General features: G+C 39.1%; 1 protein-coding gene across 3 annotated transcripts in view; it reads right to left on the bottom strand.

Moving 5' to 3' along the window:
* sfmbt2 (Scm like with four mbt domains 2) overlaps positions 1 to 17,680 on the bottom strand; it is a 417,083-nt gene that overhangs the window by 95,789 nt on the left and 303,614 nt on the right. For all 3 annotated transcript variants that reach the window (XM_028814085.2, XM_028814102.2, XM_028814094.2), the window contains one exon: positions 5,103 to 5,229. In XM_028814085.2, the coding sequence (XP_028669918.1) occupies positions 5,103 to 5,229 (127 nt within the window). The remainder of the gene's footprint in view (positions 1 to 5,102; positions 5,230 to 17,680) is intronic.

Here is a 17,680-nt window from a genome sequence, read left to right as displayed (position 1 = left end):
AGTGGAGCAGGACAGTGACAGCAGTCTGTCGCTGAAGCTGCTCCTCTGTCTAGAGATGACACTGTTTAGTGGATGCAGTGGATTTTCCATAATTGATAGGAGCCTGCTGAGCGCCCATCGCTCTGCCACAGATGTCAAACTGTCCAGCTCCATGCCAACAATAGAGCCTGCCTTCCTCACCAGTTTGTCCAGGCGTGAGGCGTCTTTCTTCTTAATGCTGCCTCCCCAGCACACCACCGCGTAGAAGAGGGTGCTCGCCACAACCGTCTGATAGAACATCTGCAGCATCTTATTGCAGATGTTGAAGGACGCCAGCCTTCTAAGGAATTATAACCGGCTTTGTCCTTTCTTACACAGAGCATCAGTATTGGCAGTCCAGTCTAATTTATCATCCAGCTGCACTCCCAGGTATTTATAGGTCTGCACCATCTGCACACAGTCACCTCTGATGATCACAGGGTCCATGAGGGGTCTGGGCCTCCTAAAAAAGTGCTAGAGAAGTCTAGAAACATAATTCTTACAGCACCACTGCCTCTGTCCGAGTGAGATAGTGAATTATACAGGAATATAAGAGTGTAAAATAAAGAGTAAAATAAGAACACTGTTAAAACACCTCAAACATTTACTGTATGATAGAAATTATTTCACTTATTTCTAAAAAACCTACCTACCTACCCTCCTACCTACCTACAAGGGATGTTCAAAATGTTTCCATACTTTTATATTTATATTGGAAACGGTGAAGGCGGGAGGAGTAGCAATTGGGCATTAAAAAGTTGGTACAATGCTGGGAAAACTGCATCGCAAATGAAAGTGACTATGTAGGAAAGTGAACTTATATAAAGAGTTAACAAACATGCTCTGTTATGCTATGTTTATTAATTATCTCTAGCCAAATTAACTATATCCAAAAGCAAACATAATATTTGACATAAAATCACTAAAGTATTGACAAAAAATACTGTGTAAGACTTCTTATTTATTGATCTTTTCAAGAAGATGAAAGTCTTCATGTTCAGTAATGGTGTAGAGTACTAAACATACAATACCATTTCAAATGGAGGAAGACCACAAGAAATGTATTCATTTAGCTTATAGTTAACCTGTCCCAATGTCTCATTCAGTTACTGCTGTTGTCACATTCTTAAAGGTTGTCAAATGTTGTTTTAGCTACAAAATCTAAAGTTACAAAACAAAAAAAACTTTTCCTTCCAGCTATAGCTTAATAACTGAGTGAACAATATAAATCTCTCCTGAACTCTTCCGGCCTAATTACTGAATATATAGTTGCAGGAACTTCTTTTTTCCAGATACTTTCAAGGACACTGCTTTTGTGCTGTAATGTTATTTTAATTAATACAAACCTTACATACTTGTAGACCGGTTAATTATTTCCAGAGGGCTCAGTGTAACCAACAATAGCAATGTAAACTGTTAAAATATTTATCGAGCAATTTATTTCTCACCACATGATTATCACAGTTTTCTTAAACCATAATAATGATATATTTTTCCTTTCTTACAGCTACTCCCCTACTATATCATCTCATCTTATACTTCCGAAACTTCTTTTCCTGGCAAGGTCCACAGCACCTACTATAACAAATCTAAAAAACATTCCATTTTACACACAACAAAACATAAGCAAATGCAACTAGAATACAAATGCAATTAAAATAAATTGTAAACATTGTACTTTTATGCTTTGGGACACTGCAGTAATAAAATACTTTTTATTGCTTTAATAATGAAATTCCTTTAAATTACTGTAAAGTGGAAGAATGCTAGACACTGATAGGGTAGTAGTAGTAACATTGTAATGTGTACAGACTACAGTGAAAGTCTACCTTGCATGTCTGACTAACATGCAACAAGTTGCCAGTCTCTGAATATCACAAATCATGAAAAAGTTTAATTACATTGTTTTAAGTCCTTTATCAGATGCTATCTGTCAAAGTGATATGCCAATATATATATATATATATATTGTCACTCCCAATCTAATTCATATATTACAATCTGTGGTTTCATGCAAAGGGAATGTAGAAAACAAGACTATTTTGTTAAAAACACACATTGGCCATTCTAATGTAATTAACAAATACCAATTTGTTTTCTCCTGCAAGTAAGGTACCCACTATTCCAAAAGAAATGGATGCAAATTGGAAGCAGCCATTAAAACAGTACCTGTACTCCTTGCATGAAGGAAGCAGAAAATTCTGGAGTCTGTATAGCAACGCACATGCCTATCCTTTTTTTCTCATAGTCAGAAACGAGAAGATCATTAACTTCACACTTGCTCCACTGTATTTTCTGCCTTTTCACATTCCACAGCGTAGGAAATAAAGAAAGCTACCAGTGGCTGTCTTTGTTAGAAGAAGCAACTTGAAAACAGTTGTTGAAGGTGACACAGGTGTTGCTCCAATATAGTTTCTGAACTGCCATAATGGCAATAAATTTGCTTTTTCCCTCATTTCTCTATCATTTGTATTCATTATACATGATCAAAAATAAGTAAAGTGTCCCATAAACAGAAAGACCAATTACTAAACTAGATGTTAACATATAAAACAGAGCACCACACACCTCAGATTAAAATTGTGACAAAGATAATGCAAAAGGGACAGTTCTTCTAAACTGGCTGCAGCAATTTCTCAGTCAAGCTGTCCTCAGAATCACTCTCTGCATATCCTCCTCTGTTATGACTAGCTGTTAATATAAATTGTGATGAAAAATTTGTGCCAACAGTATCCTTCAAATATAGACTCTTCTCTGTCCACTGATTGTTTTCAGGGCAGAACCCAGCAATGCTGACTCTAATCATGTTTGAATAGGAGGCCTGTCCATGAAATGACACACTCATGAACCCCCAACCAGATCTATACTGGGCTAATCAACTTGCCAACCTGTCTTGGTAAAGACGGAGAAAACCCACCCACCTAAATGTAAGGAGATAACCGAAAATTGACAAGGAGGGCACTCCAGTGAGAAATGATGCCAGGGTTCAATAGATGTCAGATGGCAAAATAGCTGATGTACGTCTGAGCTTCCCTAACTGAATTACCAATCCTACATTATTTTACTGTGCCTGCATGTAACCCAACATTTTGCACCCATTAACTATTCAAGCATACAGAATATAAAGTTGCCTCCAATGTAACTTCTAACAGTCCAGGATTTCTATGTTGTATGATGAAATGGGTAAGGTGAACAAGGGAATCTATTTGTCCAAGGTGGTCTTCAGAGGAAAGAAGTTAAATCAAAATGTAACAAAGGGAGTTTAACATATACAGTAAAACTGGGACAAGAAATAAAACCTAAGAGACCGAGAAAGCTGAAGGGGAATATCACAGACCTTAAACAGTAAAATACATAGAAGCATTAGTGACAAAGTACTGTAACTGCCATCAATTCCCATTGGGAACATTTTAAACATTGATGCCTAAAGCAACTGAAGCAGTCAGAGACTTGAGGGCAAGCAGCTATGACCTCACTGCAAGGTCAGCTTCAGGCAGCTCCTATATTACCTGCTTGTGGAAGAGAAGTCTAAATTACCCCAGAGGCTCTACTACATATAGCACAACACAGAAACTGGAAAAAAACCTGGCAATATTCTTGCTCAAGTTTCAGATTCTGACTATTTTCATTGTGGTTTTTATTTATTTTAACATACCAATATTGCAACATAGTACCCCTGGGGCTTGCTGAATAACATGTTTTCTACCAACAAGTAGGCAGTATGCATTTTCAAGCAGTTTTCATTTCCATTTTTAACTTAGGGTAGAAGCTGAAGAAAATAATGCATTGCCAAGGTCTGCAGCAGGAACACTGCTTACACATAATTTTAGAGCTCTGGTATATTTTATGTTTTGCATTTGGTGTGGCCCACCCTATCTTAATGAGATGTACTCTGTCCAGAAAATAACTAACATATAAGACCCTTCACCTGAAACATTTATTATGTATTGTATTATTATAAAAACACAGCCTTTGCTGCCACAAAAATACCTCTTATAAAACACAAAAGACACAATCTACCAGCCAAGCAAAAACAAATTCAGTTGTACAAATAGCCAATTGAATACTACAAAAGGAAAACTGCATTTTTTGCAGTGAGGTGCTTTGCTTCTTACTCTCTTCAGTTGCACCCATTTCTCAGAGCTAAACTGTAATTTAAAAACATTCAAAACAATACAAGAAAAATATTAATCCTTAATCTGGCATGATCGATTTCCTGGTGTGCAACTATCAGGAACCTATCAGGCACCACCAGAACTTGAAAAGGATTATAAACATACTAGCTGTGTAAGCCCGTGCTGTAAAAAGCCTGGGGTCCTAGAAAGTATTGAAATCGTCAGAAACAAAACTGAAATGTACAGATGTCAGGTAATTGAAAGGAACTACTCTGGGCATCTCTCTCCTAGGAGGTTTCATTTTGCAGATGTGCTCGCATCGCTTCTGTATTAGCGGCTAAGCAACTTTGTCTTTCTTCGGAGGTTTCGTTTTGCCGACATGCTCACCTCGCTTGTGTAACAGCGGTGGAAGGAAAAGTAAAAGGGATACCATTTTGCCCGATGTGCTCTCCTCGTTTCTGTATTAGTGGTAAGCGAGTGACTCTTTCTTCGGAGGTTTCGTTTTGCCGACGTGCTGGCCTCGCTTGTGTTATCAGCATCTAAGTGAGTTTCTGTTTCCTCGGAGGTGGAGCCCTTACCCCAACACCACCTCTCACTTCCGGGCTGGACAGACAGACATACACACTTCCACACTTAGATGTTTATATATAAGATTGGCTGCTCTGGAAAGATGATACACAGAAGCACCAATAATATAATAATAATATATACTGTACCACAGTGCCATTACACCTCTGTAATATTCACACTAAATTTTAGTTGATTACAAAATCAGAACTAATGCTATAAAATTAAATATGTATTTTCTTAATATATATCCACCACATTTTCTGTCCCTCCACTATTAGAAAACAAATGTAGTGTGGATGTCACGTGTAATCAGAGGTACTGAGCTAAAAGTATGCTTAATTCACAATGTTCAATATTACATTACATTAGATAAGTTAAGAGGAAAGCAGTGGTGGCTACCTTCAAGATGAAGCCACATCAGTCTTCCTTTTACTTTACTAATAGTGGCTACACAGATGTCTGCAGGACTCAATGGATTGACAGCCTCTAGCTTCATGTTTTTACTAAATCCCCGGCTTGATGATGTCTGCAATAAAAGACAAAAAAAACATTAAATTCCACCAAAGAAATGATTAAGTACAAAATGGATAAAATTAATCCCGCAATGCAAAGGCACAATATAAAATTAAAAAGGTGTACCTTTTATTTGACAGGTCTACCCTGTACCCCATAAAGATTCATCCACAATTACCAAATAAATGAATAAATAGGATTTCTCTGCAATTATGCAAAAAATGTTAAATAACACTCATAAATGAATATTCAATTGCACACTGGACAAAAGGCATCTATCTATCTATCTATCTATCTATCTATCTATCTATCTATCTATCTATCTATCTATCTATCTATCTATCTATCTATCTATCTATCTATCTATCTATCTATCTATCTATCTATCTATCTATCTATCTATCTATCTATCTATCTCATTTTGTATTACAGAGGTACAGTTGGCATTAGGCACAATGTAGGTACCAATGGTAGGCTGAATCCATTATGAAACACGCTTACACACGCTTGTTTATACACTCTTCTAGATGAGAGGAAAAAAAGAGTAAGTATGAGAAAACTCCTACGGACACACAGACGCCGAGTAGGCTACACAAGTATCGCATATGTAAGCTACAGTGGCCTTCTTAATGTATGGGACAAAGACACATTTTCCTTATTTAACCCTCTGCTCCATGGTTTACAAATATAAACAAAACAATTCAGACATGATTAAAGTGTATACTGCAGACTTTAATTTAAGGGTATTTGCATACATTTCGGTCATAGAATTCAGAAATTATGACTCTTTTTTTACATGCACCCTCGAATTGTAGGGCACCGTAATGTTTGAGACAATTGGGGTCACAGGTGTTTGTGATTCCTCAGGTGTGTTTCATTGCCTCATTAGAACAGGCATACGATACCTAGGCTTGTATCTCCCCTTTGGAGTCTGTAGTTGCCATTGCTCAACGTGAACAAAACAGCTGCGCCAATAAAAGTCAAAGAAGCCTTTATGAGGCTGAAAACCAAGAATAAAACCATTAAAGATATTGGTAAAACACGGAGGCCACACTGCAAGATGCAAACCACTAGTTAGCCACAAAATCAGGATGACCACATTACAGTTTGAGAAAAAAGTACTTCAGAGAGCATGCAGAATTCTGGAAAAATTTCTCGTGGACAGATAAGACAAAGATGAACCTGTATCAGAGTGATGGTAACAGCAAAGTGTGGACATGAAAAGGAACTGTACAAGATCCAAAGATACCACCTCATCTGTTAAACATGGTGGTTGGGGTGTTATGGCTTGGGCATGTAGGGCTGCCACGTGTACTGGCACTCTTACTTTCATTGATGATGTAACAGTTACACAAAAAATTCTGAGGTGGATAGAAACATCTTATCTGCTCAAGTTCCAGTAAATGCCTCCAATCACATTGGAAGGTGTTTCATCCTGCAAGAATATAATGCTCCCAAACATACTGCTAAGGCAAAACAAGAGTTTCTTAATGCTAAAAAATGGACAATTTTTAAATGACCAAGCTAGTCACCCAATTTAAATCCAATTGAGCGTGCCTTCCATATGCTGAAGAGAAAACCTAAGGGGACAAGCCCTCAAAACAAACAAGAACTCAAGATGGCTGCATTAGAGGCTTGGCAGAGCATCACTAGAGAAGACACCCAGTACCTGTGGATGTCTATGAATCGCAGAACTTCAAGCAGTCATTGCAAGCAAGGGATATGCAACAAAGTACTAAATATAAATGTTTTAATATACATTGGGGCAAAAAAGTACTTAGTCAGCCACCAATTGTGCAAGTTCTCCCACTTAAAAAGATGAGAGAGGCCTGTAATTTTCATCATAGGTATACCTCAACTATGAGAGACAGAATGAGAAAAAATATCCAGAAAATCAAATTGTCTGATTTTAAAGAATTTATTTGCAAATTATGGTGGAAAATAAATATTTGGTCACCTACAAACAAGCAAGATTTCTGACTCTCACAGACCTGTAACTTGTTCTGTAAGAGGCTCCTCTGTCCTCCACTCGTTACCTGTATTAATGGCACCTGTTTGAACTCGTTATCAATATAAAAGACACCTGTCCACAACCTCAAACAGTCACACTCCAAACTTCGCTATGGCCAAGACCAAAGAGCTGTCAAAGGACACCAGAAACAAAATTGTAGACCTGCACCAGGCTGGGAAGACTGAATCTGCAATAGATAAGCAGCATGGTGTGAAGAAATCAACTATGGGAGCAATTATTATAAAATGGAAGACATACAAGACCACTGATAATCTCCCTCGATCTGGGGCTCCACGCAAGATCTCACCCCGTGGGGTCAAAAGGATCACAAGAACGGTGAGCAAAAATCCCAGAACCACAAGGGGGGACCTAGTGAATGACCTGCAGAGAGCTGGGACCAAAGTAACAAAGGCTACCATCAATAACACACTACGCCGCCAGGGGCTCAAATCCTGCAGTGCCAGACGTGTCCCCCTGCTTAAGCCAGTACATGTGCAGGCCCGTCTGAAGTTTGCTAGAGAGCATTTGAATGATCCAGAAGAGGATTGGGAGAATGTCATATGGGCAGATGAAACCAAAATAGAACTTTTTGGTAAAAACTCTACTCATCGTGTTTGGAGGAAGAAAGATGCTGAGTTGCATCCAAAGAACCCCATACCTACTGTAAAGCATGGGGGTGGAAACATCATGCTTTGGGGCTGTTTTTCTGCAAAGTGACCAGGACGACTGATCCGTGTAAAGAAAAGAATGAATGGGGCCATGTATTCCATCAGCAAGGGCATTGAAGATGAAATGTGGCTGGGTCTTTCAGCATGACAATGATCCCAAACACACCGCCCGGGTAACGAAGGAGTGATTTCGTAAGAAGCATTTCAAGGTCCTGGAGTGGCCTAGCCAGTCTCCAGATCTCAACCCCATAGAAAATCTTTGGAGGGAGTTGAAAGTCCGTGTTGCCCAGCGACAGCCCCAAAACATCACTGCTCTAGAGGAGATCTGCATGGAGGAATGGGCCAAAATACCAGCAACAGTGTGTGAAAACCTTGTGAAGACTTACAGAAAACGTTTGACCTCTGTCATTGCCAACAAAGGATATATAACAAAGTATTGAGATGAACTTTTGTTATTGACCAAATACTTTTTTTCCACCATAATTTGCAAATAAATTCTTCAAAAATCAGACAATGTGATTTTCTGGATTTGTTTTTCTCATTTTGTCTCTCATAGTTGAGGTATACCTATGATGAAAATTACAGGCCTCTCTCATCTTTTTAAGTGGGAGGACTTGCACAATTGGTGGCTGACTAAATACTTTTTTGCCCCACTGTACCTACCATTGCTATGTCCCAAAAATTATGGTGCACTGAAACGGGGGGACCATATGGAAAAGAGTTGTCATTTCTACATGATGTGACCATAATGTATGCCAATACCATTAAATTAAAATCTGCAATGTGCACTTTAACCATGTCTGAAGTGTTTGATTTGTAACTTTAACCTGTGGAGCTGAGGGGTAAATCAAGGAAAAATGTTTCTTTGTCCCAAACATCATGTAGGACACTATATAATTATGAATTGAATAACCATTGTGATACACTTATGACCCATCCAGGAATGATTCCGGCCTTGTGCCCAATGCTGATGAAATGGATTCTATTACCCCAATAAGATACATTTTAAGAGACTTGTAAAATTGAAAATGAATGCCTGAAAGTAATCTGGCATTTAATTATTTTTCTGACCCAACATATAGGTAAAATTTATGTTCACTCAAACAGAAGCATGTCTTTTAAAGTACTGTACTATATGATACTGAATTTCATTATCCAAAAGAAAATGCAAAACTTCCCACAACCCTGAACTGGATGAACAGGCAGTGAGAAGCCCAAAGTATTTAATTGGTCTGCTAATCCCTGCAATCCTGAACAAAATTAAGTGGGTTTGATAGCAGGTGAGTGAACAATGAGGTAGTGTACTTGCTCTGAACAAAACAATTTCCTAATTGTTTATATTTCAGATATTCTTAATTAAACACAGTCATCACACTGCTAAATTCAATCAGTTCTGAAAAATAGAATTAAACCTATTTTCTGGTGACTGCATTGCAGATGGCTTTTAAACAACATTTTATGTCTTTTAAAGAACTGTCGTTGATATTAATTAACATGTAACTTACATAACTCGAAAGATAACACTAGCAGGGGAGAGGACATAAGCGCTGGCTGTTTGCTGCTTCTCGAGACGCTATATTCATTATTTAAGTATTTGTATTACTTGAATGTTGTTTGATTGTAGCTGTTTTCTGGATATTATACAGAACTTTAGCATCTAGCGGCTGTAATTTGCTGTTAACGCCTTACAGCCTTTAATATCATTGCTTTTGGGAGAAATCCTACCTGCGGCAGTTGTTGGGCCGACTTATGTTGTATCATCGCCGCTAGCCTGTTATCGGTGTCCAACTGACTAATACTGACTGATACCACTTGAGTTTTCTGTGAATGGCATTTGGGATTTCTTGCGGAATACTCTTAATGTTGACATCTGAACTAAGGCTTCTGGAGTCGATTGCAAACTGCCCGCATTTCATCCGCTAGTGTTCTGCCCACTATTACATTTCCTGGATGTCGGCTCTGTCGTTAGGGATCTTTGGGAGTCCTTTGCAATTTGCACCACAGCTGTCCAACTGTGCACATAAGGACTACGGCCGACTATTTACATTGGGACCATATCTCCTCCGCTCGCCGGCATGCTTCGGTATCTGCCATCGCAACTGTTGGAGCTCAACAACCACAGTCTTCCATTAGACATCACAGTCATCAAACAACATGGACTCCTCCGTCACCCCCGCTATGTCCATAGGGGGTCTGGTCGGCGGTTTGCTTACATCAAGACCAGGAGCTCCATTCCGTCCTTATGGTCAGCAGCACCTCGCTCTGTCGCAGCCCGAACATGCCATCCGAGCACCATCACCACTAGGGAATCCATTCCCGGGAACTTTTTATTTTATTTTAATTTTAATAAAACTACTGCAATATGTTGACACAAATGAAACACTAACCTTATCTACTAGCAGTTCTTGCTGTCATATAAGTACATGTTCTCTTTAGTTGCGGTAATAATAGTGTAGAAAGCACAACATGTCCAGCGTGCGGTCGTCCAGGCAAGAGCACACCTTCATGCAGAGTACACCGGACGCTAAGAAAGCACGCTCTGCCTCCACTGAAGTAGGCGGCACAGTCATCAGATACTGATACACTTGTTCTAAACAACGCCTGCGCTTGCTGTTGCTCTGAAACACCGCCATTTCAGCTTTTACTGATGCATTCAGTTTATTGTCATTATTCTGTGATGGCAAGTTTCTTGGCACAGATATTGCGGATGCAACAGACTGACGCATTGTAGTTTCAAGTTGCTGTTCAAAGCTGCTGTCTGATGAAGTGCAAGCTGCAGCAATGGTGCCACCTTAATTATTTTCACCTATAACTCTTATTTTTCTTGGTCGATTTTTACACTTTAACAGGATATATATGCGAGCTTGGCCTTTCCCGTTTTCCCAGGAATTACAGCAGTTTCATTCCCGGGAATGCGGGAATAAAAAATGTCCGGGAATCCCTAATGGGATTCCCTAATCACCACAGAGACTAAAAACACTGCTCGGTGGCGGTCCAGGCGAGATGGAAAGCCTGGAGTGGGTTTCAGGTTTCTTCATCCTCTGGTTAAAAGCAATACCTCGCTAAACATCAAAGTTGAACTTTATAATGTTCAGTCCCTGACAAATAAAGCCAGTCTAATTTATAATCACATTGTAGACAGGGGGATTGACATTATTTGTTTGACTAAGACCTTGCATAAATCCGAGGTATACGCAGTTTTAAACAAGTCCTGTCCTCCTGGATACACTTACCTCGAAAAGGCCCGCAGCTCTGGACGTGGCGGTGGTCTGGCTGTAATCCATTGTATAGGTTTGCAATTATCACTTCTCTCCCTTCCTAAATTCTCAACTTTTGTATGCCTGGCAATTAATTGCAAGCATCCACTTTTTATAAAAATACTTCTTATTTACCGACCACCAAAACAACACCCTGATTTCATTATGGAAATGAATGAGCTGCTCTCATCTTTCTGTACAACATCATCAAATGTACTGATTCTTGGAGATCTGAACATTCATGTGGACACTCCCTCTAATTATTCTGCTGCCCAGCTCTTAGAGCTCCTGGACTGCCTAAATCTGAGGCAACTTGTCGAGGTCCCCACTCACAACAAAGGCCATACCCTCGATTTAGTCATTACTGACTCAGTCCTCATCTCTGACCTCCAAGTACTTGATCTGGGTGTTTCCGATCACAAAATTGTTTCAATAGATTTACCCACATTTTCACTATACTCTAAACCACAATGCTGCATCTGCTTCAGGAGCCTGAAAAAAATAAACTCGACTGATTTAAATGCTGACATTAAGAACTTCTCTATTGCTCCACACCTTTCTTCTGTCAATGAATTAGTCAATTATTACAACAATGGGCTCCAGAACATCCTTGAGACCCATGCCCCAGTTAAATCACGAGTGGTCTCTTTTGTAAAATCTGCCCCATGGTTTACAAGTGAGCTTCGACAGATGAAAGCAGCTGGGCAAGCCCACGAGCGGCGTTTTGTTGCAACCAGTTTAATGGTCCGCAAATTAGCCTATCAGGAACACCAAAAAAATACTCCAGAGCACTGACCACTGCCAGATCTCAATACTACTCAAATTTAATCAACAACAGTCCTGGAAACTCCAAACAACTTTTTTCCATGATAAATCATTTACTCAATCCTCATACCTATGCCTGTAATAATTTCACAGAGGAGCAGTGCAATAATTTTATTGAATATTTCACCTCTAAAGTGGACATCATCCGCTCCTCATTGTCTTTCTTCAGCCCTACATCGCTGGATGTTTCTACACCACAGCCAAGGGGCTGCCTTTCCCAGTTCCTCTGTACCACAGTTAAAGAAGATGAGGGCATCATACAGAGGATGAGGCCTTCACCGTGTTCATTGGACCCTTTTCCTACTCCTCTGGTAAAAGCTAATGTATCAGATATAAGCCCTCTTATTGCTGATATCATTAATCACTCTCTTCAGAGCGGCTTAGTCCCACTGGCCTTGAAAACCACAAAAATTAGACCTCATTAAAAAAAAATCCTCCATTTTTGTCTAAGGTTTTGGAATAGGTTGTTTTGGTTCAGCTTTAGGATCACCTCAAAAAATTCAATCTGTTTGAAAAATTTCAATCTGGTTTCTGAACTTCTCACAGTACAGAGACAGCCCTGGTCAGAGTTACCAATGACCTCCTGATGGCTGCTGACCAGGGCTCTCCATCACTCCTTATCCTCCTGGACCTCAAAGCTGCATTTGATACAGTAGATCATAATGTTCTCCTTCATCGTCTTCACTATATAATTGGACTTTCTGGCATTGCTTTGGAGTGGTTCGAGTCCTATTTTACAGATACGGCTGAGTATGTGGCCTTGGGGGATACTAAATCTTGTACCCACACTGTCACCTGTGGGGTCCCACAAGGATCAGTCTTTGGGCTGACCCTTTTTAATATCTATATGCTACCCCTGGGTCACATCATCCGCAATCATGGAGTTTCATTCCATTGCTATGCCGATGATACGCAGCTCTATGTGAGACTGGATTCAACTTCTTTTATTCCTCTATCAACTCTTTCCTCTTGCTTGGATGAGATTGAGGCCTGGATGTCCAAGAACTTCCTCAAGCTGAACAGCACCAAAACAGAAGCTCTTTCAATTGGCACACCCCATCAACTTTGTTCCTCTGTAAATTGTATTTCCTTTTCTGACCATACCATTACCCTCTCCCCTTCTGTTACAAATCTGGGTGTCAAGCTAGACTCCCATCTGTCATTTGATACACACGTCCATCACCTTCGTAAAATTGCATTCCTTCATCTCCGAAACATAGCCAAACTCTGTCTCGTTTAAACTTTTTTATGTAGCACTTTGAGATTTACTACTAATGTAAAGTGCCCTATAAATAAAATGCATTATTATTACTATTATTATTATTACTGTAAACAAAATATGCAATCTTTCGAGCACTGGTAACAAAGCTGTAAAACACACTTCATTACAGTTTGAAGCTTTGTTCGGGTCAGCACATCATTCATTAGCATAATGAAGTTGAGCACAGTAATACAATTATTAACAATTTAGTATGACCATCATTTTACTTCTTATAGCATTTATAAGGTCATTATTGTCACATCACACAGTGTAATTTTTACTTCCGTGTACTAATCAGCATGCAACATCTCACCACCTTCTGGTACTATGATTAATAAGCATCACAACTTTACCTTAAAATGTCCGTCTTCCCTACCTGAACATAACACAAATCACAGCACGGTCTATCATTAGGAGACATATTAAGTTAAATTCAAATACTGATCATATTAAGCTGTATTTGTCAAGGCTCTTTTCCTAGATGGTTTTTAGTCGATACTGAAGTAGGTGAATTGGTCACAGTGACTGCCCTGTACATTATTTGTATGAAAGCACCTGTAATCTTGTTTGCTTTCTCTGTCTTCCTTGTAGCAACATACTGAGCTGGACAGACCAGGGCATTTTTTTTATCTCTTCTCGAGATGTTTCCTGGGCAGCCCAAAGGTATAATCCCTGTATTAGTCCTGTATGCTGGGTCTGCCCTATCTCTTCTCCCAGTTGGACATGTGTCATACACCTCCTGAGGAAAGTGCAGAATTCATCCTAATCACATGTGTAATCCACCTCGATGCATTTCACTCAATCCACACAAGCACATTTTTAATCCATATTAATTCAAATTCCCATATTGCTGAGCTCATGTTGCTATCACTGAGAATACGTATAACAACTCTAACCCTGCACAGGATCCTCACTTCTACTCATAATCTCATTCTTTTTGTCACTCGAACTGTTTTCACTATACACAGCTCCAGACCAAAGTTGAGGAAGACGATGTAGACTGAAAGGTAAATCAAAAGCTTCATCTGAGAACATAGCTCCCACTTTATAGTTTTATAGGGTAATTATTATTCTTTCACCTCCATAGTCCATGAGTAAAGCATTCCTGCCATAGATCATTTCCTAGTGATCTGGCTGATCATCATTACACAACAAAAATTTACACTTAAATACATTCTTTTGAATTGAAAGGAATAATCAGTAAGAACAATGTGAAATTTATGATTTTCATTTGTTTACATTATTCACTCAAGTATTTCTTTTTGTTTTTTTCATCAGTTACATGTAGTCCCCAATTTAAAGTTAGCAGTTGCAAATGTATATGCAAACCTTGGAGAGCGTGTTTGGGGGGTGGGATGGAAGGGCTGGGCTAATGCATGCCAATTCAAAGTAAGCATGTAAATGTAAACAATTTCTAATATCAGGGGTAAGGATTTCCTTTCAAAGTCCAGAGAGGTGAATGTGTATTACAATTGTGCAACTTGTGGGGGACCCATGAGGTTTAAACTGATGCTATCTCTTGGACCCGAGGACATCATTTCTGCCTCTACTTCTCGTTCCTTCCTTTTATGTTTCTAGTGAAGCAACACCCATGGTCACAGCCACAGCATCTGGCATTCTCACTGAAGCTTTACAGCATGCTTGCTAACCACTGAGCTTTGCATCCTCTTTGAGCTTTGGTGAACGTTCTCCTTCCATTTCACACCTGACTGTACATGGTAAATATGACCAAGTCTCCTTTTTCCCGTCCAGGACACTGTACTTTTTTTAGTTGTTCGTCCAACTTATTGGTTAGTGGTGATGTTTGTGTGGCCCTTTAACCATTTCTGTTATGTTCTTTGTTTACATATAGCCCCATGTCTCTGTATAAAAAATATATAGGCAAATAAATAAACACAGGTCGGGTAATTTTCTTTTTTCTACAATGTCACCAAATTTAAATCAAATCAGTCAAAGAATTTTAGACTTTGTGGTATTATCTTTTGAATTGTCAGATAAGGTTACTTCTAAATATTGATACATTGAAATGTTCTTTTTGTGAGTACAGTAATCCCTCCTCCATCGCGGGGGTTGCGTTCCAGAGCCACCCGCGAAATAAGAAAATCCGCGAAGTAGAAACCATATGTTTATATGGTTATTTTTATATTGTCATGCTTGGGTCACAGATTTGCGCAGAAACACAGGAGGTTGTAGAGAGACAGGAACGTTATTCAAACACTGCAAACAAACATTTGTCTCTTTTTCAAAAGTTTAAACTGTGCTCCATGACAAGACAGAGATGACAGTTCTGTCTCACAATTAAAAGAATTCAAACATATCTTCCTCTTCAAAGGAAACAGAGAGGAATACAAACAAATCAATAGGGCTGTTTGTTTTTAAGTATGCGAAGCACCGCCGGTACAAAGCTGTTGAAGGCGGCAGCTCACACCCCCTCCGTCAGGAGCAGAGAGAGAGAGAGATAGAGAGAGAGACACAGAGAAAAACAAAGTCAAAAATCAATACGTGCCCTTTGAGCTTTTAAGTATGCGAAGCACCGTGTAGCATACTTAAAAGCTGCACACAGAAGGTAGCAACGTGAAGATAATTTTTCAGCATTTTTAGACGAGCGTCCGTATCGTCTAGGTGTGCGAACAGCCCCCCTGCTCACACCCCCTACGTCAGGATCACAGATAGTCAGCGCAAGAGAGAGAGAAAGAAAAGTAAGTTGGGTAGCTTCTCAGCCATCTGCCAATAGCGTCCCTTGTATGAAATCAACTGGGCAAACCAACTGAGGAAGCATGTACCAGAAATTAAAAGACCCATTGTCCTCAGAAATCCACGAACCAGCAAAAAATCCGCGATATATATTTAAATATGCTTACATATAAAATCCGCGATAGAGTGAAGCCGCGAAAGGCGAAGCGCGATATAGCGAGGGATCACTGTACTAGATAACTACTGCTCTAGATGTTCAATCCTACCAAATTTCAGCTTTTTATCTATACCAGAAATTCTGTTTTTTGTTTATGGGTGAGTGAGTTAGTGAGTCAATCAACTTTGCACTTTAAAGATACAGTACATAAATTTGAATCACCGGTAGGGTGACACAGTGAGTCAGTGATAGGGCCTGAACACACAATTGTTTGATATAGTGATTTCCAACAGACCACATGTTTTCCACTCTCCATATTACAGTGAATTTAAAATACAGAAAATTCAATCTAGTTTGAATGTCAGATCTGAATCACCAGTAGGTTGACACTGAGTCAGTGATGGGGTCTGAACACACAATTGTATGGTTTAGTGATTTCCAACAGACCACATGTTTTCCACTCACCAAATTACAGTGAAATTAAAATACAGCGAATTCAATCTAGTTTGAATGTGTTCCTTTCCCTCTTGGAAACTGCTTATTCAAATTATGTTGTTGGGAGCTTGAGCACTGAGTATATGGTGTCCTGGACAGGCTACCAGACTATCAAAATGCCCACTCACACCTACACCCATTCAAACAGGAAAGATTGTTCAACCTAACCTACATGTCTTCAGACTGTCCAACTTGTGAACTGCTACTAAATAAGGAGAGGTATGAGGATGGCTGCTATTTGCAACCATGCCTCACAGTCCTGAAGGAAGCACAGGCATTCCAAATTCTTGAGAAGTTTATGGTTGGTACCTGTATTTTCGTAGATAACATTTAGCTTAATGAAGTTCTAATAAATGTTTCAACAGGTGTGAGTAGGTTTTTGGGAGAGATAAAAGGCAGTGGAGTAGGATAAAATGTAATAAATGAAACTTTACAATGGCAAAACAGAGCACATTTTTTAGACGATAATCCTGGAAACAATGTCTTAGGCTCCCTGTCATACCAGCAGTTAGTCTGGAAGGTTTACCTTGTGCATCGAACAACACAAAAAATACTGAAATAATGCTTCATTTTTTAATTAACTAGTGAATATCTGAAGCATACTATTTGGTAAAAGGCTATAACATAACTCTGACGCAATATGCATGACACAATAGCACACTTTAAAGAGTCGCTGTCCCTTATGCGACATTGTTGACTATTACAATAAATTATTCAAGAGGCAACATCGTACTGTGTGTATATTTCAATTAAATAGCAACATTCATTACAAGAAAACGGAGAAAAGGCAAAGGGCTATGATTTAATATGATTAAGCGGTTGCTGATATACTTCCCTTGTGACTAACTCTACTGCAAAAAAAAAAAAAATACTGTGGCATTTAAGCATTTAGGTTTAATTTAATATTGACTGGATTTCAAATATTCAATATTCATGTACTGCCCTCATGTTTTTCTCTCAATGGTTGAATACAATTTTCACAAGTGAGTTTGCTATGCCAGCGCTTGTAGTTTTTTTTTTTTTGACTTGTAAAAATATAATGGCTTCTATTGCTTAATCAGAATTTCATTTACAACTTTCTATTGTGAATTTCTTC

The sequence above is a fragment of the Erpetoichthys calabaricus genome, chromosome 1 (genome assembly GCF_900747795.2).
Source record: "Erpetoichthys calabaricus chromosome 1, fErpCal1.3, whole genome shotgun sequence".
NCBI classification, from domain to species: Eukaryota; Metazoa; Chordata; class Cladistia; order Polypteriformes; family Polypteridae; genus Erpetoichthys; species Erpetoichthys calabaricus.
Note: the sequence above shows the minus strand (reverse complement) of the source record. Positions and strands in the feature narration are given on the sequence as shown.